This window comes from Diaporthe citri (assembly GCF_014595645.1).
Source record: "Diaporthe citri strain NFHF-8-4 chromosome Unknown scaffold_1, whole genome shotgun sequence".
Taxonomy (NCBI): domain Eukaryota; kingdom Fungi; phylum Ascomycota; class Sordariomycetes; order Diaporthales; family Diaporthaceae; genus Diaporthe; species Diaporthe citri.
In genome coordinates this window covers 2455697-2479172 of record NW_025064846.1, presented here as the reverse complement: position 1 = coordinate 2479172, position 23476 = coordinate 2455697, and the positions used below count along the sequence as shown (strand labels likewise).

The 23476-nt window shown below is 30.8% G+C and overlaps 4 protein-coding genes across 4 annotated transcripts; all 4 read left to right on the top strand.

Moving 5' to 3' along the window:
* Window positions 1-15459: 15459 nt before the first annotated feature.
* INS49_000634 (uncharacterized protein) lies at window positions 15460-16512 on the top strand (the record flags this gene model as incomplete). Its single annotated transcript, XM_043161471.1, has 1 exon — window positions 15460-16512. The coding sequence occupies one exon, from the start codon at window positions 15460-15462 to the stop codon at window positions 16510-16512; it is 1053 nt and encodes a 350-aa protein (XP_043029977.1).
* Window positions 16513-16535: 23 nt separating this feature from the next.
* INS49_000633 (uncharacterized protein) lies at window positions 16536-18512 on the top strand (the record flags this gene model as incomplete). Its single annotated transcript, XM_043161470.1, has 1 exon — window positions 16536-18512. The coding sequence occupies one exon, from the start codon at window positions 16536-16538 to the stop codon at window positions 18510-18512; it is 1977 nt and encodes a 658-aa protein (XP_043029976.1).
* A 1670-nt stretch (window positions 18513-20182) lies between these two features.
* Window positions 20183-22350, top strand: INS49_000632 (uncharacterized protein; the record flags this gene model as incomplete). Its single annotated transcript, XM_043161469.1, has 3 exons — window positions 20183-20730; window positions 20834-21560; window positions 22105-22350. 3 exons carry the CDS (start codon window positions 20183-20185, stop codon window positions 22348-22350), a joined length of 1521 nt encoding a protein of 506 aa, XP_043029975.1.
* Window positions 22351-22389: 39 nt separating this feature from the next.
* Window positions 22390-23105, top strand: INS49_000631 (uncharacterized protein; the record flags this gene model as incomplete). Its single annotated transcript, XM_043161468.1, has 3 exons — window positions 22390-22624; window positions 22716-22797; window positions 22865-23105. The coding sequence occupies 3 exons, from the start codon at window positions 22390-22392 to the stop codon at window positions 23103-23105; spliced, it is 558 nt and encodes a 185-aa protein (XP_043029974.1).
* Window positions 23106-23476: the final 371 nt, after the last annotated feature.

Below are 23476 nucleotides of genomic sequence, written 5' to 3'. Positions count from 1 at the left end.
GTTTCTTAAAAGTATTTATTAGCTTTTAAAAGCATTTCTTTATTCTCTTTAAGCTTTAATTAAAGCTTAATATTAATTAATATATTAATTATGCTAATTTATCTTAATATTAAGATAAAAGAAGATAAAAAGGTTTTAAGTATCTTTTTAAATAAAAATATAAAAAGTTTAATTTTTATATTTATAAAAAACTTTTAAGCTAAAGTTTAAAAAATTTATTAAGCTAAAGGGGAAGGTTAATAAATATTAATTTATATTTATAATGCTTATTTATAAAAAAAAAGCTATATATATTAAAAAATGGGTTAATAAGATTCCTTTTACTTTAATAGCTGCTAAATTAATTAATAAAACTTTTTAACCTTTAATTAAAACTCTTTATAAGTAAATAGGCATTAAAGTTTATTTTATAAATAATTATTCTTTTAATAATATTATTCCTAAGGGTATAATTAATTAAAAACTTGCTTATAAAGAAAGAATAAAATTAGCTATAAATAAGAATTATAAAAGTAAATATAATGCTTAAATTTAGCCTAAGTTCTTTTTAATTAATAAAGGATTAAGATTAACGCTTAATTAATTAAATGCTTTTTTATGGAAAAATTATAACTTTTTTTTAAAGCAAGAAAAAAAGATATTTATTTATTTATTCTTTAATTAAAAGAAATCTTTAGCATAAGATTAATTTTATATTGCTTAAATTAATATTAATATAACGCTATTATAATTTATTTAAATAATTCCTTATAAGGTATATTAAGTAAAGATAATTTAGCTTTTAAGAGTTTTAAGGAAGATAGCTATTAAAATGCTTAGGAATTAATAAGTTAATAAAGTTATTAAGAAATCCTATGCTATTTATAGAAATTAATAATTTTTTATAAAAAAGAAAAACTTTAATTATTAACTTATTAATAATATTTTAAAAGTTAATAAAGTTATAATTAAAAACGCCTTTATTTTGCTATTAATAAATAAGTTTATTAAGGAATTTATAATATATAAAATATTATCCCTTCTTAACTTCTTCTTAAGATATAATTAAATTAAGCTAAATAAGAAAAGCTAAGATATTATAATCTTTTTTATTTTAATTAAATTATTTTAATAATATAACTTATTTATAAAAGCCATAAATTTTATTACTTAATTTATATAATATATAGTTTAAATCTTTTATAACTTAATTCCTATAATATGCAAACCCTTTCTTAATAATATTATAATTAAGAATTTAAAAATAAATTATAAAAATAAAGAAATACTTACCTTATTAAGAATTTAAAAATATATAGCTAAGTATATTAAGAATCTTAATAATATTCTTTATAATTTTAAGCTAGCTAAAGAAATAATTAATATTGCTAAATTAAAATAATGTAAGTAATAAGCTAATATTATTAACTATACTTATAAAATACTTAATTAATCTTTATTAAATAAAAAGATTATTAAAATTAATAAATAAAATACTTATAAGAATATAATTAAGTTTAAATCCTTTTTAAGCTTATTAAACTTTTATAAAGCATAAATGCCTTTTTATAAGATTATTGCTAAGCCATTATTTAATCTTTTAAAAAAGGTATACCCTATTAATAAACCCTAAATTATTAAGAAGCTATAAATGCTTTTAAAGCTATAATTACTTTAAAGCCATATTTAATTAATATTAACTATTTTAGCAATAAAATTATTCTTATAATAAATGCAAGTCTTAAGGAATAAAGTATATACTTTATATAAATTAAAAATAAATTATAACACCCAATTTAATATAAGAGTAATACTTAAATAAGGGCTAAAAAGCTATATAATGCAATAAAATAAAAATATAAAGCTATTTTATATATAATTAAGCACTTATGCTTTTATATTTATAGTATTTACTTTACCCTAAAGATAAATTCCAATATCTTAATTTAATAACTAAAAAAATTTACCTTAAATATATTAAGCGCCTATATTATAAGGTAGCTAGCTATAATTAAGATATATAATTTCACTATTTATTATATTAAAGGTTTTAAAAATATTATTATAAATATACTTTTTAAAAAGCTATTAAAGCCATTAAATAAGGCAAACCGTAAATTTAAAGAAAATATTAAAAACTAATATAATACTTTCCTTAATTAATTATCTTAACCTTAATTATTTAATTAGGAATTATTATTACTTAATAATTATTTTTAATTAAAAGAATTACTTAAAATTACTTAATACCTTTGCTATAAAACCTATTTTAAAAACCTAATATTATAATAATAATCATTTTTTTATAAAAAGGCTTATTATTTCTTTATTTATAAAGAAACTCTTTAAAAATAACCTAAAAAGGATTTACTATAATAGCAAGTTATTAATAACCTTAATTAAAAGTAAGAGATTATTAGGAACTATTATGCTCCTTTTAAGCATTATAAAAGGAACGCTACTTATTTTTAAATTCAAGCTATATACTATTAAAAAGAAATATATATTAATATTAAAAAAGCTATTATTAACTATTCTTATTATAATAAGTAAGATACTTAAATTTATAATAATAAAATCATTCCAACCATATTAAATTAACTATTTATTAAGATTTACATTAATATTTAATATTTACTTTTTAATTAAGGATATAATAAGCTAATTAAAGGATAATATAACTTAATAAAATAAGTTAAAGCTATACCTCTTAAAGTAGCTAACTTAAAAAGTATTAAAAAGTTCTTTATTTAAAAATTCCTTCTTAAATAAGGGCTTTTAATAAAGGTAATAATAAATAAAGGATAAGAAAATATAAGTTAATTTACTTAATATTTCTTAATAATTAAAGTTAAAAAGATTATAATCTTAGCATATAACCCTTATGCTAATAATATTATTAAATATAAGCACTTTATTATTATAGCTATTATTAAGAAGATACTTAATAAAGAAATTAAAGGCTAAATATAAATCTTACTTTATGCTTTTTTTGCTAATTAAACTTTACTTAAATAATCTTATAAGAAGAGTTCTTTTTATTTTTTTTATGGCTTTAAATTAATTATTCCAATTAAAACCACTATTCCCATATAACGTATTTAAATCTAAACTTTAAATATATTTATTTAAAATGCTTTTAATTCCCAGCTTTAATTACTCCTTAATTTTTTATAAAATATAAATACAATAATTAAATCAATCTTAAATTATAGGAAGAAAGCTATATAATAAAATATACATTATAATTTCCCTTAACCTATTCCCTTAAAAAAAAATAACCTAATTTTGCTTATTAATAAGCAAAAGAAAGCTAATCATTCCTTATTTTAAAAACTAACTTATTATTAATTTAATCCTTTTATTATTTATAAAATTTATTATAATAACGTTTATAAACTTTAAATACTTAATAATATTTACCTTTTAAGCATATTTCTATTAAAATAATTAAAAAGATTTATTAATTATTTCAGGATATAGGAACTTAAACCTTATTTACTTTAAAAAACCAATCCTATAATTATTATAAATAATAACCTCTTTTTAAATATTTTAATAAAATTCAGCCTATTTAACCCTATTTTAAATAACCTTAACTTTAATTATTATTAAGATTAATTAAATATATCTTTATTTATTACCTAAGCATATTAATTATTTATAAGCTTAAACTTATTAAATTCTTTAAACTTTAATATTTAAAATACTAAACCTATAATACGCTTATATATAAAGCAAAGGAACTTAAAAAATAAGCCTTTATAATTTATTAACATTCTTTTACTTTAATTAAATAACCCTTAATATTCTTAATATAACTAGCTTAGTAATACTTTTAAATCTTAACTTAAGTATTTATTTAAGGGGAGGGGGTTATCTTTTCTTGCATATATATATATATATATTTATTATAATATGGAATTTCTTTTTTTTTATACGCAATAATTTACTTAATTAGATTTAATCTTGGGTTTAAATATAAAATATTATATTTTTAAAAAATGCATTGTAAAATTTATTATATATTTATTCATTATTTTCTTGCTAAAATTAAAAACTTTCTTTTTCTTTCAACAACTTAATTTACTTTTTTCTTTTTCCTTTTACCTTAATTATTATTTATACCTTACTAAAAGCTTACTTTTATAATTAGCATAATAAGAATTTTGCATTATAAGGTTATAATTATTAGCCTTAAATAATGCTAACCTCTTTATTTTAAATAATATTAAAGCTAATTATTTCTTTAAGCTATGCTATTTTATTAATAATAATTGCAAAGCTAAGCATACCTTTAAACTTTATTTATTTAGCTATTATAACCTTTTATACTTCTTTTATATCATTATATTTATTAAAGGTATAATTAAATTCCTTAATATAATAAACATAATTAATATAAGCGTTATTATAAAAACTATATAAAAAGCAGTAATTAAAAAAGGAAATTATAATAAGAATATTCTTATTTATAATTAAAGAAAAGTTGCAATTTATATACTTTAAGCAATACTTATAAGGGAAAGCATTTTAATAGCTATAAAAGGTTATAAGCAAAGCTACTTAATGGTAATAATTAAAGTAATTACATATTATTATTATATACTTTTTATAAAAAGCTTTATTGCTTTTCTTAATAATAATAATATTTATATAGCTTTTAATTAAATTCTTAATATTATTTAAAAACCATTCTTTTTATAGCTTATTAAGAAACTTATTAAATAATTCTTTAACTATCTTTTTAAAGGTAAAATTAATAAGTTACTAAGCAAGGTATTAATTTTATTTAATATTAATAATCTTATATATATAAATACTTTTTATAAAAGCATTATAAAGGATAATCTTAATAAATTAATCTTTATTAAGGATGCTTTTTAGCTTAAAGGATATATAAATGCCCTTAATTAAAACCTATTTAGCTTATAAGTTATAATAAATAGCTTAAAAAGGAAAAGGGGAATCCTCTTGCATTAAACTCCTTAACTTTAATTAAAAAGGGTTTAATAATAAAGATGCTATTATAAAAAAATATTAAAAGATAAAAGGATTATAATATTTTATTTTAATTTTAGCTTAACTTAAAGGCTAATTAAAGTTAAAAGGATATTAAAAAAAAAAAAGAAAGAAAAAACTTAAGAAAAAAGAGGAAATTTATATATATAAAGTTATTATAATAAAAAAAAATAGGCAACGCTAATAATAAGCTACTTTATTATTAAAAGAAGTAATTTACTACCTTGTTTTTAATTAGGATTAATTTATTATTAAAAAGGAGTTACTTATCTTTAATTCCCTATTTATAAAGAAGTTATTTATTTTTTTGCTATAAAGAAATTTTAATTAAATAACCTATTTTAATTTATGCTTAATAAACTTATAAATTAAAAGGAAAGTACTTTATAATTAGCTATTATTTAAGAAAAATAGAAAATTATATACCCTTTTATTTTAATTATTAATAAAATAATAAATTAATGGCTTTTAATAATAACTTATAAGCCTTTTTATCACTCCTTTTTTTTAATTAACGCAATTATTTAACTTAAGGGTAATAAGTTATTAACTTTTATTACTTTAGCTTATATATGCTATTATACTTATTTATTTATAACTAAACCCTTTTCCTTTCTCTTTCTTTTTCTTTTTCTTTTTATTTTTATATTATTATTAATTAAAGATTAAAAGTTAGCTACTACCTAATTATCTTAATAATAATGTACTTTTAATATATTAATTTTTTCCCTTATTTAATTCTTATTTAAGAATAGGTAATAATTATTTATAAAAGCTGCTTTAAGTTATAGCTAAATATTAATTATATCTTTTTTTTATTTTTAATTCTTTTTATCTTAATTACTTATATAATAATTCCTAAAAGTATAAGGCTCTTTTTATTATTATATTTCCCCTTTTTATTACTTAACTTTTATTATTTATTTTTTACTTTATTATTTATTTTTTCTACCTTTTTTCTTTATAATTAAAAGCTAAGATATTTTTTAGCTAAAAAGGCAAGGTAAAAAAGTAATTTTAATTACCTTTATGTTATAAAATACCTTAAAATCTTAATGCCTTAATTTTAATAATTAAGCCTATTAATTTAGGAAAGAATAATTTAATGCTAATAATTATAAAACTTTCTTACTTTAATAACTTTAAAAACCTATTTAGCAAAGCATTATAATTTTTAAATATTATAAATATTTAAAACTAATAAAACTTTACTTAAAAAGCAAATATTAACTTCTTTAAAGATCCTTTTAAAATAAAAATTATTATAAATAAGGTTTGCTTAAATAATATTTAATAATTTTAAACCCTTAATTAATTATTATTTTTTAATATAAAATAAATAATATTTAATAATAAGCTTATAAAGATAATATAAGAATATTTCTTAAGTATTAATCTTTATTTTAAGCTAAGAAAATTAGCTAAGTTAATAAATTTAATAAAATAATATTAAGCCTTTCTTACCCTTAATTTCTTTAATATAAAAAGAATGCTTTATAAATGCAAAAAATTAAAAACTTAGCATATTATAATTCTTATAACTTAACAGCTTTTTAACTTTTAAAATATTATATTTTTACTTAAAAAACCTTTATATTATAATTATACTTTACTTAAGAAATATTAATAATATAAATTAATAAAGAATTATAAATTTATTATTATACTTATTTATATACTTAACTATTAAATAATAATAATTTTTAATAAAATAAAGAATTATTACTTATTATAAAATAATCTTATATTAAGAAATAAAAAGAGCAAGATAAATAAGGATATTAAAGTGCTTATTTATAAATATTTAATAGCTACTTTAAAAAATAAAATATAAGATTTTAATAAAGAGTTTATATTAAGATTAAGATAAATTAATAAAATATCTTATAAATAATATATTATTAAGTTTATTAAAAATTACTTTAAGGAAAACTAAGGAAAAAATAATTAAAAGGTATGGAATTAAGCTAAGGCTTTTTTAATTAAAACTATATATTATAAAATACTTAAAGCTGTTATTAGCATTGCTATTTAAATATTTGCTATTTAATTAAAGCTTAATGGAATTAATAAAGTTATTTAAACGCCTATATTAATTCCCCTTATTAAGATTAATGGTATAAAAGTAATTAAAGTAAAAAGTAAGCTTTTATTATAAAGAAATATTATTTAATAATAGCTATTTAAATTATAATATGCTAAGATTGCTATTAATTATAAAAAAAGCATAAGGGAAATAATACCTTTAATATAAATTAATTTAATAACTTAATTTTAAATATTTAATATATAACAAGGTATAAACTTTTAAATAACTTAAAATTAATTAAGCATAACTTTAATTAAATAAGCCTTTAGCCTAAGCACTATATTATAAGATATTTTAAAGCTAGCAAAAAATACTTACTTTAATATATATAAAGATCTTTCCTATTTACCTATCTTAATAATAAATATAAATAAAACCTAAAGCGTATTAACTAACTTAAAATAATTAAAATAGTAATAAAGTTTACTTAAGAATAATTTAAAAGGCTTATAAGTAAGTTAGCTAAGCAATTAAATATAAAATATAAATATTAAAAGCAAAAGTATTATAAAAAGTAAAAGCAAAAATAAAAGCTTTATAAAAAATAAAAGCAAAAGTTAATAAAGCTAATATATTATACTTAATGTAATAATTAAAAGAAAAAATAAATTTACTTTTTATTTTATAAAGATATTTAAATTTTTAATAATTATGCTAATATTAATTATTAAAGCAAACTTTAATAATTAAAAAAATATAATTAATAAATATGCTATTAAGTAAGTCTTAAGAATATTTAAAGCTTTTATAAAAAAGTAAAAGTTATAATAAAATAAGCAAGTAAAGAATTAAAAATAATAATAATAATTAAGATTATAATAAAATAAATTTTAAAACTTAAAGACTTAATTAAAGATAATAAAGTTTTATTTTAATGGTTTTTATAATATTTATTATAAAGTACTTAAAAAGGGGTATATTAATAAATACAGAGAATTATATAAGAAATAATACTGCGTTAAATTTTAGCTAGCTATAAAAAGCTAGCTTTTATGCTTATTTTAAATATTTTTTTAAAAAATCAACTCTTCTCTTTTTTTATATATTTAATGCTTTAAATTAAGCTTTTCTTATTTTTAAGAATTTTTAAAATATTTATCTTTTCCCTTTTTTTAATTCCCTTTTATTCCTATCTTTCCTCTTTATTACGTTAAAACTCCTCCTTAAATTATCCTTAAGAGGGTTTAGCAAAACCTATCCCCCATTATTTAGGTGGCTCGTTTTCACTAGTTAACTAAATATTTAGCTAATAAGCAATATTTAGCAAGAAAAAGCTACTTAACATAATGTAAATATAAAGGTTATAATAATAACTTTAATATTTTTCTAAGCAAATTTAAAAAATATAAAATAAATAATAAAAATAAATTTTATAAATATAAAAATAAATAAGATTAAGATAATAATTGCAATAGTAATGCTTATATTATAAAGATAGGACTTAATAAGGAGGTTTATTATATAAATATTAATTTCCTAGCTAATAAAGTATTTATATATTAAATTATTAAAAATAATATCTTTTAAATAAAAATAACCATTATAGCTAACTAATTTATCTTAAAGAATAAATATAATTAAACTTATTTTTAAGGAATCCTATTAAATATAAAAGTATTATTAATATTTATAGCTAAATATAAGCAATTTCTTATATTATAATAAGAAAACTTAAAGTATTAAATTAATATAATTATTATAAAAAAAGCTAAAGTTAAATTTAATAATAAAATAATTATTAATTTACTTAGCATAATAAAAGTTTTTATTTTAATTAATTATATTAACTTTTATATTATTTAAGCATAAACCTTATTCTTGCTTTACTTAGTAAATATAAATAAACTTTAAGTATATTATAATAACATTATAAATAAAATAGTTTCCTTTAATAATGTAACTATTATATTAATACTTAAAAAATGGGATTACTTATAGTTTTTTCTAAACTAAATTATTAATGCTATATATTTTTTTTTAAAGATAAAAATAAAAAGACTTTATTATTGCTTTAAATACTTATTAATAAATTAATTATGCTAAATGCTTAAAAAGGCTAGTAATTTAAATATTAATAAATAAGCAATAATAAAGATTAAGAAAATATATTATTATTATTAAATAAATAAACCTGCGTTTAGGCGTTTTAAGTTTACATTATGCAATAATTATGAATTTAATTATAAAATCTTAGTTAATATAATATATTTAAGTAAATGCTTAGTTCTTTATATTATAAATTAAGCCATAGCTTTTTAAGAAGCGAAATTCTTAAAATCTATATTTATAAAGACTGCATAATAAATATTGTAAATGCTTTAAATTAATATATACTAATAATTATTAAATATTATTAAATATAATGCGAAAATAAACTTTATATTCTTAGAATTTTATTTAAAGGCATAAATAATGGAAATTAAATATAAATAAGTCCTTATAAAGGTATATTAATTTATTAAGAAAGTTAAAAGATATTATTAAGCCCTTAAATAAGCATATAAAATTCTATATACCAAATTATATAATAGCATAAATAATAATGCTATCTTATAAATAGCTATAAAAGCTATTAATAATACTATTAAACTAAATAAATTAATCCTTACGCTTTTAATTTTCAGCGCCTACCCATAAGTATTGCATAAATTATTATTATTATTATTAATATAAAAGCAAGCAAAAGCTATTTTAAAGGCTATAAAGATATTATAAAAAACTATAATTAAATAATAAGTATAAAACGCATTAAATATTAAGGTTAAACTTATCTTTAATATAAAATATTCGCTATAATGTAAAGTTTATATATAAAGAAAAAGAAAGGAATAAAAGGGTTTATATAAGGTTATTACTATAAACGGCCATAACATAACCTTAAATATATTAAATAAAGCTGCAACGTTTAAATTAATAATTATTTAACTATATTATTAAAATAATAATAAGAAAATACAACCCTTATAAGTAAAAAACCTAGCTATAAAACCTTAAATATAACCTATTATATAATTATTATTATTAAAAATAAAAGATTACATTATTATATTATATATCTTAAAGAAAGAAAATAAAAACTATAACATAGCAATTAAACTAAGATAAGATAAAATTATTATAATATTAAGCTTATTATTTAAAAAGTTTAATAAAATGAAAATTAATAACCTTATTATTAAAAGTATTTTTTAAATTAAAAAATAGTTAGCAAAGCAATATAGCAAATATTATTTCTTTAAGTCTTATATAATATAAAAGGTAAAAGGTAAAACCATAAAACTTTATAAGAAATCTTAATTTATTATTTAAAATTATAATAATAATAAAAAGAAATTAATCTTAATGCAAAGCTTAATTATTTAAAGAATAAGCTAATAAATAATTCTTATACTTACCCCCTTATTAATTTAAAAAAAAGGCATGGTTCTTATACTTTAAAATATTACTTAAGCCTATTCTTAAGCAAAGTTAAAACTATGTAAAATAATCTTTATAAAGCTATTAAAGAAATTAAAGAATAAATACTCTTTAAGCATAATTATTTATATTATTTAACCCTTATATCGCATAGCAAAATCTAGCGTTTATTAATTTAATATATATTAAAAACATTATTAATAAAAGCTTAAAATAAATTGCTTTATATATAATCCTTATTTAATAATTATAAAGTTTATATAATCCTTTAAGATAATAAGCATATAAATAAATAATATATTAATTTTATTTATATTAAAATTTTAAGATAAGGAAGAAATTAAAATAAATATTATAAAATTATAAGAAAAATTAAAATAAAAGCTAACGCCTAAAAACCTAATAAATTATAATAAGGCTTGCATAATTATAAATATTATTAGCTTAATTATTACTTAATAAAAGGGATAAGCTAATAAACTTATCCTTATTAATATAATAATTAAAGATACTTTTTAAAAATACCTTAAATAAAAAGCTTATAAAGCATATATAGCTTTAATTTACTAATTAAAAGCTTTATATAATTTTTTAATAGCTATATAAATATAAAATGTAAAGGCAAGAAATTATAAAAGCCTAAATATGCAATTATTATAGTAAATAAATAACGCCATGCAAAAAATTAAATATATACCCCTTAATTTTAAAATAGTAAAACTTTTTATATTTATAAATGAATTATTTATAAATAATTAAGACTTAATATTTTAACTTAAATATATTATTATTTTTATAAATAAAACTTATAAAGAAATTAAAGAATTTATAATAATAGGTAATATTTTTTATTAATCATTAATAAAGTATAAATATATTATTTAAAGCATATTAATAAGTAAAATTTATAATATAATAAATAAAGTAAATATTAAAATTTTCTTAGCTATAATAATTAAAATAGCTATAAAATAATTCTTATTATTAAATATACCTTTAATTATTTATATAAACTTATATAGCTTATATAAATACCTTATAAAGCTAAGAATAATAAAAAAAAAGCACTTTATAATTAATATTATATTATTATAAAAGTTATATAAAATAAGAAAGATTATTAAAGTAAGGTAAATAAATAGGAAAAACAACCTTATTAATGTAATAATAAAATTAACTTTAAATATTATATTATAAAAGCTTATTAATAATAATAAACTTTGCATATAAATAAATAGGTTAATTAAAAGACTTAAAGTAGCCCCTTTTTGCTAAGAAAGAAATAATTTATTACTAGTATTTTTTCCTTTTAACCTTGCTATTATTAGCTATAAAACCTTATATTTTTTAAATTTAAACCCTTAATATAAACTTTAACTTTTTATACTTTAATTAAAACCTTTTTAATACCTTATTATATATAAGGACAACTTTATAATTATTAATATTATTAATAATTATTATTTTAAAGTTAACCTTATTATTATTATTATCTTTTGCTATTATTTATTAGCAATAATATTAAAATTAACTTTTATTAAATTTATTTATAACTTATTAACTTTTCTTATAATTAAAGAATAAATTAATAATTATTATATAATAATTACAAAGTTTTATATTATAAATATTCATTTTAATTATTAAATTCCTATAAAATCTTTTCCTTTTTATTATAATAAAAAATATTAATAATAACTTATAAAAGTTATTTAATACTTTTATTAATATACCTTATAAAAATAATAATAATAAGCAAAATTATCCAATAAACATTATATTTATTACCCGCGCTAAAAACATATTTAATATAATTATTACCATAATTGCCATTAATATAACCATGTTATGGGCTGGCCCCAAAGGGGCTGCAGGCTGGCTAGCGCCTTCTTCCATAAGCTGCAAAAGCAGCAACCAATTAAGCCAAAAGGTACATAATAATCCAAGCTCCCTTGGATTATCTAGCCACACTATATAAGGCTTAGGCAATAGCCCAAGCCCATTATAAACCAACATTAAAGGTAAATCTACCACAACCCTTAATTAAAATTAAGATTTCCCTATAAACATTATAACTATAACCCTAATTAATAAAATAAATATTGCAATTATAACCTTAATTAATAAAATAAATATTGCAATTATAACCTTAATTAATAAAATAAACATTATAATTACATTCCTATTAAGTAATAAAATAAAGATTGGAATTATTATTAAGGCTATAAAAAGAGCTAAAATTACCTTAATTAATAAGAATAAAAATAAGCTTATTAATTTTATTAATTCTTATAATAAGGTTATTATTAATAATGTTTATTTAATAAATATTAATAAGGATATTAATAATAATAATGCTTATTTAATGAATATTAATAAGAATATTAATAATAATAACTTTTATTTACTTAATATTAATGGTAATTTAATTATTAATAATAATAAAGATAATTAAAATTAGGTTAATGAAATCTTAATAAAAATTATAAAGATTGCTTTTAACTTTACTTTTATATTAAGCATTAAAAAAAATAAGCTATTTATTAAAGTTAACTCTTATGAAATTATTAAAATTAATAAACTAAAGGCTATAATTATAGCTTAAATTAAAATACTTTTTTTAAATAACGTTATTATAATAATTATTATTTAAATTATTAATAACTTTTAATATTAAAATAAGTAAATATTTTTTAATAATATAATTAAAAAGCTATATATTTATATTAAAAGTATTAAAATTCTTAATGCAAAATTATATAATATTCTTAATAATAAAAACTATTAAGGTAATTATTATCTTAAATGCTAAATTATTATAATTTTTATAATAAATAACTTAATAAGAATTTTAATCTTAAGTATTTTTTATATATATTAAATTAAAAAGATTTAGTTATTAAAGAATTAAATTGCTATATTAACTTAACTTTAAAACTTTTTATATTAAATTATTAATAAACATATATAAGGTTTATATATAAAGGGATTTATTAAAAAATATATATCATTATTTAAATAATTTAAATAAAAAATAATTATTAAAGAAATTAAAAAGAATAATAAAAAGTAAAAAAAGGAAATAATGAATAATTAGGCTGCTTATAATGCTTAATTTTAAAAAAATAAAAAGTAGCTAAAGAAAATTAATTTAAAATAATATTAAATATATTTTAATAATAAAAGTAAGAATAAAAATAATAATGTTTATATTATAAAAATATATAATAAAAATAAATATAAGCTAAAAGGTTTAATATTAGCTTTATAAGCATTAACTTTTTTTATAAAGAAAAGATTTAAAATTAAGGCCATTATATAAAAGTTAATAATTTTCATAAAAAAATAATCTTAAAAGTTAAATATTAAAAATAATAAATATAATATTTAAAAAATAATATAATAATAATAATTATAAGTTTAAAGGGTAATATAATAATAAAGATTATAAGTTTAAAGGGTAATATAAAGGTAAGGGTTGCTAGGATTTATTTTAAAATTTATAAATTATAATTTTAAGCCTTTTTAATAATGCTTTTTTATAATAAAGATTATATATACTTAATATATAATAAATTATAATTTTAAGGTTAATTATAATAAGAATTATTAATTATAATAAAAATTATATATACTTATTAAAAAAAGAGAAAAACTATAAGTATTAATAAGTATAACCTTTGCACTTAAAAGGCTACTTTAGTTATTCCCTCCAGGGTACGTAGCCTTTTAAAACTTAAACAGAACAATACCAATACATAATTGCTTCCCATATGATTATCGTACGTACGAGAGACCTACCAACAAAACCTTTTCCCGGACTGGGGCCAGACGTTCAGCAGCCAAGACCTCATCCAAACCTTCCGTCATTGCAATGTCACCTGGTTCTCTGAACCATCCATCCTGACGAAGATAAACTCGATGGCCCAGGTATATTGCCAGGAACACGGGAATACCAATGTAAGCAGTCAAAAAGTCGCCTATAGACCACTGCCCTGGGAGGAACACCTGGAAACCATTGATGACCAGTAAGAAGACAGCACCAATGGTACCTGCCCACATGGCCCAAGGTTGTGTGCGTGATCGGCATGGTGATTCAAGTCCGTAGAAAGAGCACCCATGATGGGCCACCGAGGGAGGCTACGCATATGAGCCCCCGGGTGATATTCACATGCTGGAGGTTCCGGATGACGTGAAAGAGATGGTTACCATGTTTCATGTGACGGGAGCGTACATCTATGTCGACCCCGATGGAGCGCCTGTTGGCGTGGAGTATGTATTTAGTAAACTCGAGAAAGCAAAAAAGCATTGTGAGGTTGGTTTTGGGGCGGTTTTTGCTGACCAGTTTGTACGATGATAACGCCGGGTTTTTAGAACCCATCATTTGAACAAATATTTTAGAAGTCACTCGCGTAAAATGAGATGAAGTCCAAAGAGTTGATGCGAAATGAATTGGGTGCAAAAATGGAAGAAAACTTGGGCATGCAAATGCTACTTCTCTGTGCACATGATAAATTAAGATCTTTATGCATGTCCTTTTGAAAGAGGCAGTAGTCTACGCAGGTTTTGTGTTTGCATCTGAACCTGAAGTTGGAAGACCATGACCGAACTGAAGATCCGAAGTTGAATGGATCCAAGGGTGGGCTTGGGCGTGAGAGGAGGGGGGGAGGAGGTGGAGGATGGATTAAAGACCTAACCCTGAGTTGGACGCATTTGTCAGAGAGTCCCTTGTCCACACGTGCTGTCGTGTTTCGCGTCGGCTTAGTCTAGTACTCATGTTCATGAGTTACGCTTCTCGACTCTATCTATGACGTCGTCCCAAGGGCGCAATGACCGACCCTGCTGAATCTTGACTACCAACCTTTCAAGGCACAACGCTTCTCACTTAATTCTGTGCGCCGGCAGGAGTGCAATATGCCTTGACGGAAACAGACCGGGCAGGACATGACACAATGCCGCCTAACGTCCCACGCAAGAGGCTGCGTGAAGACTCGCCCCAGAGGAATGAGTCGAAACTGAAAGGCAAAGCGACAGCTGCAGCTATCGCGCCACCGAGGAAGCCGACTTTGTTCGACGACCTCGATTCCACCATTTCCCCCAAATCCGCGGGCAAGGTGCGCAAACAGGTGATCGAACTTAGCGACGACGATGACGACAGCAGCTCCTTGTCATCGCTCTCCGACGCGGATTTTGAAGACGTTCCAGGGGCGAAGCGTCAGAAGATCGAAGCGGACTTTGCAAAAGACGACGAGGACGAGGACGAGGACGAGGACATTGAATTTGAAGATGTCTCCTACCCGACTTTGGCGCCTCAGCAGGCCCAGGGGCCCAATGAAGGGGCTTTGGAATTGACACTGTCGCATGTGCCGACTGCCACCTTCGCTGATTTTGGTGGCAAGAAAGGCCCATCGAAGAAGGAACGTCAGGCCCGCATTGCTACGCACTGCATGCATGTTCAATTCCTCATGTGGCACAACGCAATCCGCAACGCGTGGCTCTGCGACCCCGTAACTCAGGGCATTGTCCTATCCCATATCCCACCAGGAATGTGGGACGAGATTGAGCGCTTTAGACGCAGCTGCGGATTGGATCTGCACGAGGAGACACCAAAGAAGACCACAAAGAGAGCCCCCAAGGGTAAAACCAACGGCAAGGGCAGCAAGAACAGTAAGGCGAGTGAGAAAGCAGCAAGGGACTGGGGCGGTGCTGCTCACAGACTTGAGAACGGTGCAGTCGACCTGAGCCACGGCGACCCACTGTTTCGGCTGGTTAGGTCCCTCTCGGCCTGGTGGAGGAAGCGGTTTCGAGTCACTGCGCCTGGGCTTCGCAAACTGGGCTACATGCAAACACGGCGGTGCGCAAACCTCACCAAGGGCTTCAATGAGGGAGGCATAAACCCGGGTCGATACGGCGAACGTATCTCAAGCTTGCAATGGTTTCGACTCCGCGCTCAGGAGTGTACCGGCAGTCGGGACGTTGGTGCACAACTTTCACATGCCTTCTGAGAGCCCTCGGCCTTGAAGCAAGGATGGTTGCCAACTTGCAACCGGTCGGCTTCGGGTTCAACAAGATAGAGGAGGCCGAACCCGATAAAATCGGCGACCTATCTACAGAAGTGAAGCAAGACACACCAACCGCAGAATCTAGTAAAGGCAAGGGTCGGCCGACAAAGAAAGCTCCGAGTAAACAAGTCAAGACCTCAAAGATCAAGAAACAGCCCCGTCAGTCGGGCCGATCACTGCGAAAGCAAGGCCGAACAAGTCTCAAAGAGGACTCGGACGAATCCGACGACGATGACCTCCGACTGTCCGAAGAGGATAGTGAAGACAATTTTTCTGTCGAGGTACCCCCACTGACACCCACCAAGGACAGCAATAACGCCAAATTTGACAGGGACCTGGAGTTTCCTCATTACTGGACAGAAGTGCTCTCGCCCGCTACACACAAGTACGTTCCGGTGGATGTGATCGTTAAGAACATTGTGGGCACAAACCGGGATCTCATTGAGTCTCTTGGACCCAGGGGCGCCAAGGCAGACAAAGCTAAGCAAGTCATGGCCTACGTGGTGGGCTTCAGTCAGGACGGCACAGCCAAGGACGTCACCGTCAGATACCTCAAGGGGCAACTGTTCCCTGGTAGGACGAAAGGCACAAGAATGCCACTGGAGAAGATCCCAGTCTACAACAAGAATGGGAAGGTTAAGCGCTATGATCATTTCGACTGGTTCAAATCTGTTCTGCGCGCGTACACACGAGGCGGCGAGAACCACCCTCTGACAGAAGTTGACTACGACGAAGACGCCACTGACTTGAAGATAGCACAACCTGCGAAGAAAGAAGTGAAAGAGGGCGAGGAAACCCTGCAGTACTTCAAATCTTCGAAAGAATTTGTCTTGGAACGTCATCTGAAACGCGAGGAAGCATTGTTGCCCACAGCTAAGGCTGTGAGATACTTCAAGAACAAGGGCAAGAAGGGAGACGGCGAAGAAGAGCCTGTGTATCTCCGGAAGGACGTCGTGCCAGTGAAGAGCGAGGAGACATGGCACAAGCAAGGCAGGGCGCCTAAACCTGGAGCACAGCCGTTGAAGCGGGCACCATTCAGAGCCGCGACGACAAACCGGAGACGTGAGCTCGCAGAGGCGGAGGCAGCAGCTGGCCACAAGGTCCTTCAGGGGCTTTACAGCCAGGACCAAACAGACTGGATCATCCCCCCTCCGATTCAGAACGGCATCATCCCGAAGAACCAATATGGAAATATTGACCTCTTCGTTGAACACATGCTTCCAGAAGGTGCAGCACACGTGCCGTACCGAACAGCGATACGTGTTTGCAGGCGGCTCGAGATTGACTTCGCCGAAGCAGTCGTGGACTTTGAATTTGGGCATCGAATGGCTGTGCCTGTGATCCAGGGCGTCGTCATACCCGAAGAACATTATGACCGTGTCATGGAGGAGGTTGCGAAGGAAGAGGCCGAAAAGGCCCGGAAAGAAGACGAAAAGCGCCGCAAGGTTGTCCTAGGTGCGTGGCGGAAACTTCTGATGGGAATGCGGATCGCTGAGAGGGTGCGGCGCGAGTATGGGCATTTGAAGGACACGTTTCAGGCCTTTGGCCACAGCCGGGATGATGGCCAGGATGTGCCGACTGTTGAAAATGATGCGGTCGACGGCGAGGACATGGCGGGCGGCTTCTTGCCTGGTGGCTTCGACAACGAGGAGGAAGAGGCGGAGGCAGAAGACCGCGGGGGCTTCCACAAGTCCAGCTTCTTTCCTGCTATCGAGGATGAGGAGGATGGCGGAGACGAAGGAGATGCGAGACTGGTGATCGAGGATGGCGGTGCGACGACAGCGCGAGCGGCTTCGCCGGCGTCACAGTCAGGCGAGACCTCGCCCCAGAGACGGGCTCCTCAGCGCAGAACAAGGCAGAGGAGGCGAATGTCTTCTTCTGAAGAAGAGGAGGAAGAAGAAGAAGATGAGGATACAGGTTCTGATGACGACTATGAGGAATGACCAGCGATGTAGATACCTTGCTGAGGTAGCTAGTCGCAGATAGCTTATTGGTTGGCATGAGGGTGGGTGGGTGCCAGAAGCAGCCTGCAGTCCACTCGCGTCTTCTGTCGACAAGTCGCTTGTGACACCAGAACTGAACCAGCGCGGTTCTTAGTGTCCATTGGGCAGTGGGTACCTGATATGTGTACGTGTCTATAGAATAGAGCTGTCTGCTGAACCTGTTGTCTGACGAAGTATTGAAGTATGGTCTAGTTTAACGACAGCATGTACACCGTACAGGACGGCCTGTTTAGGCAGTAATGGTGCCACTACTCCTGTCAAGCGAAGGTGAAGTGGGGAAGGGAGGTTGCCAAGTGGGGACGGCGCCTTCCGCTTTTGGCCACCAGCATTGGACGGAAGGCGGGTAGAAGGCAGGGGTCGTGCGGGCCGGAACAGCTGAGCCCAGCGCAACCCCCGACAGTGAAGTGAGGAGTGCGCCGCATGGGTGAGAGCGGGAGTGAAACAAACCAAACAAACCAGTCCGGGCCGGCCTGACAGCTCAGAGCTCTGGGAACCTGCCAACCAGCTTCACCAAAAGCAAATGCTAGGTTGAGTTGGCTGATCAGCTGCTCATCAGTGCCGCACCTCCCACCACCACTTCGCAGAGGCGAGACTCCGCCTGTAGACCTCCCTCAAAAGTGCCGTTTCGACCCCAGACTGCCCTCAGCCCACCCATGATGCTCACATGTCCTTGATCACAGCCTTCCTACTTGCGTGCCTACCTGCCCAGCTAACCGCACAGGTACCTGTCGACCCAACCTATGAGCAGAATCATCTCACCAACCATCTCATTGCCATCAAATCCTCCTCAGCAAACCATCAGCCAGCAACCGCAACGTTCACGGCATCGGACCGTCTGGCGAGTGGGCAGCTCAAGGCCCGAGTCGCAGAATCTCCCGGCATCCGAGCCATCATTCGCTCGGCCAACCATCCAGTCGACTGCTCAATCAACCCGACAATCAGCTGGGCGAGCTCGACTTTTGAAGCTCCCGTACTAGACGCCCAGGCTATGCTCTAGTTGTGGACACACTCCAATAATATTGGTGCCGTCGCTGTCATTGCGCGATTGACAGCCGACCAGGGCCGAGCAAGTCCACCTCCACGTCCGGGAGCCCGACCATACCAAGCATCAAACCGCTTAGGGCTGCTGCGGGGCCTTTCACTCATGATGCGCGACTGCTCACCTACTCTCATCGCTGTCTCTGTGTCCTAGTTTGGCAAGGTAGGTGGTACGAGCTTTGCTTTTCCGTGTCGATTCTTCGTGGTGCCACACGATCCTTCTTCTACATCTTCGCCTGTGTGGTGGCAGCCGAGCTTCCCGCCCTTTCCCCCGTCTTTGGCATCTCTCAGACTCGGCTGCTCGTGTACCTCGAAGCAAATGGGTCCCCAGGGCAAACCGTGTTGCCTCTAAGGGTGAATCCAGCAGGAACAAACAAAACGGCGTCTCCTGATGTCTACCTACCTACACACTTGGCAGCCCGAATACCCACTCTAAAGCTCCGTTTTCTCATTACCTGAGGTCACATTTGCCTTACGACTCCCGCACAGGCTCATTTGTCTCAAAAGTGACGACTCAGCAGTCGCACTTTCCCAAATTTAAAGTCCACCGACGGGTCGTATTTTCACTGACTATGGTGAGGGGTAAAGGCTACCTTCGCCTTTGTCACTGCAGAAACGAGAGGCAGCGACTGGATTTGAAACAGGAGCAGATTCCGCAACAACCCCCCATCGACTTGACAAACGGGGGCCAGCGCGCAGTCTCACTCCCCGTCCGCGTCCTGCTCAGTCCCTTCAAGATGCTCTCGGTCAAGGGACCTGGAGCTCCGCCTGCTGCCGCAATGCAGGATCAGGACGAGGACCAAGAAAGCTTCGGCCTATACCTTGCGGACGAGACAAAGTCTCAGTGCAAGCTCAGTGTCGTCTCAACTCTTCCCGACATCGATCCCGAGTACCTGACCCGTGTCTGCACTGAGGCTCAATGGGATGCGAACCGCGTCATAGACCAAATTTTTGACCAAATCGAGAAAGGTAAACCGTATCCAAAGGTGCCAAAGCCAAATCTCTTGAAAAGAAAGCGAGATGACGAGGAGGAGCCGTCCGGCCCGGACGAAACCGCCGCCAAGTTCGACAACGAGGAGCGACGGCGACAACTGAAGGCTGCCTCATATAAAAAGACTTGGTGAGTTCCTAATAATCCATTTCATTTCGGTACCAGAGACGGGTATTAGATGGGGACGAGAAAACTCTCAACCTTGGATTCGGTCGTGCTGATGTCTTTTTAGTGATATGATCATGCAGCAGTCTTTCCCTGAATTCTACGCTGAAGACCTGAGAAGAACGTTTGCTGAACACGGCAACTGTCTGTATCCTGCATTTCTGGAAGTGGCTGCGACTGTTGCTAGCAGCAACAACCGTCCGCCCTACCGAAAAAAATCTAGAGTCACCCAAATCCCCCGCAGATACGATGTGGATGCCCTGGCCGACCGCATACAAGCCTCTGCTGACCAAGGGGAACGCGAGGCTTTGGAGGAGTTCCGGGCCTTGAGAGAAGTTCAGGCCAAACAGCGCGCAGAATCCGAGGTCGAACGGAAACGAGAAGAAGACGAAAAGAACAACTTGCAAGTCGCCATGCTCGAGGGCAACATCGCTGACTGCGGATGTTGCTTCGTAGAATATGCTCTGAATCGCATGGTCCATTGCGATGGAGAGAGCCTGCACTGGTTCTGTCGAGATTGTGCAAGGATGATGGCCGAAACCCAGATCGGACTGTCGAAGTACCGCCTGGACTGCATGTCCACAGATGGTTGTACGGGCGGCTTTGCCATGGGCCAGAAGGAGATCTTTCTCGATGCACACTCCATGACAGCTCTGGACCGCATCGAGCAAGAGGCCGTTCTGCGAGAAGCAGGAATTGAGAACCTCGAAACATGCCCGCAGTGCCCGTTTGCCGCGGAGTATCCCCCCATTGAGGAGGACAAGGAATTCCGCTGCCTCAATCCAGATTGTGCTGTCACGAGCTGCCGATCATGCAGGAAGGAAACCCACATCCCCAAAACATGCGCGGAAGCAGCTTTAGATAACGGCCACTCTGCTAGGCATGAGATTGAGGAAGCAATGTCGGCAGCTTTGATACGGACATGCAACAAATGCTCAGCACCATTTATAAAGGAAAATGGTTGCAACAAGATGACTTGCACGAAGTGCAGGAACATCCAGTGCTACGTCTGTTCGAAGTCGTGCGACTATAGCCATTTTAACGATGCCAGCCGAGGTGGAAAGACAGGCAACTGTCCATTGTTTGACGACGGCTATGGTGTCGAGAAGCGGCATCGAGAAGAAGTCCGAGTGGCGGAGGAAGAAGCCAGGAAGAGAGCCCGAGAGATGCACCCAGAGGTTCAGGCCGATCTGCTGGAGTTCCAACTGTCTGACCAAGTCAAGAAGGATGAGGAGAAACAGGCCTCGGGTCAGCAACGTTAGTACCCTTTTGTACAGAGCATGCAGATGGTGAGGGATGGCTCGGGGTTTGATAGTTAGGTTCGCTAACTCAGACTAGATATCCATCATCGTCACCACCATCACCACCACCGGGCAGGCGGTCGCCTGGGAAGATTGGTACGCTTCAACGTTGGCAACATACTTGAGCGGGCTGGCGACCATTTACTCGGACAAGCTCAGCCACCGCCAAATCCACAAGCACAACCTCAACTACCTCTTCCTCCTCCTCCTGCTTCTCCTGCTGCTGCTGCTGCTCCCCCTCCCCCTCACCGGCCGCAACCCTGGCATCAACCGCCTGCAGTGAATGCTCCCATACCTGCCTATGCGCTTGAGAACCGCCCCGATGTCGCCGCGGCCGCCGCAGCGCGACGTCATGTGCAGGGTCGTGTCCAGGTCCAGCCTCAGCCTCAAGCTAATCGAAATAACACGCCTCATAATTCCCCTCGTCTTCGCCGTCGCTCTCAGGCTCAGCACGAACAGGCTGCAGTGGCTCCCGCTGCCGCCCCCGCTGCCCCTGTATTTCGGGATGTTGACCGCCCGAACCTCGTGCAGCAAGCACCCCAAGCTCAGGTCCAACCGTACGTCGACCCGCGGGCTGTGTTCGGTCAGCCTCCAGCCCCAGCAGTTCAGCCAGAGATGGGGCTCTGGGGTCTGATGCAGAATTTGCAGGGTCCAGGACTTCCAGTGCACGCGATGGGCCAACCGATGCTACCATGGGGTGTCCGCGGTCTCTACGACCATTACAGGCAGAGTGAGCATCCTGGGGCCTCACCTGTCGGTAACGGTCAAGTCGGAGACGCTAACCAAATCGATTACAGGACCGGGGATCCAGCGATGGTGGAGCCAGCCATGAATGACGATTTGAGCCTGTTGGACTTCGCTGCTCCCCGTGAGGACTTTCAAAACCTGGCCATGAACATGGGCGGCATGGATCAAGGCTTTGATGACATATGGCGCGGACAGTACCCGGGGATGGACGGCGGCTGGGCTGAATACGACAGGGCCGGACTTAAGCCCGGGCCGATTTATTTTGGTTTCGACGACCTGGTATTTAAGTGACGGACGGGCGGCCTAGGGGCGTCGTCACACGTGCCGGGCGGGGGATACCATTTGTGACGACTAATGACTAGACTAATACCCCAGGGCTTCGGACGGTCTTCGTTTTCTTTTCCCTTTTCTGCATGGCACAGCCCGGGGGAGCATATCAGGCTTTAGGCGTCTTGGACTTTTACATTCGGGTGGACCAGCAGACTGCCAGGAGTGCAGTGATCGCGAGATCAGATTGCAGTAATAATTGTATGTTTATTTAGGACCCATTTTGCATTTCCTGCTAAATACGCGAGTGAGCTGTGTCACACATGAGTAAGTATGAACTAGAGAGTGTGAGGAATGCTCCCCGGCCTTCATGGGCATTTTATCGAGTGCGGCCC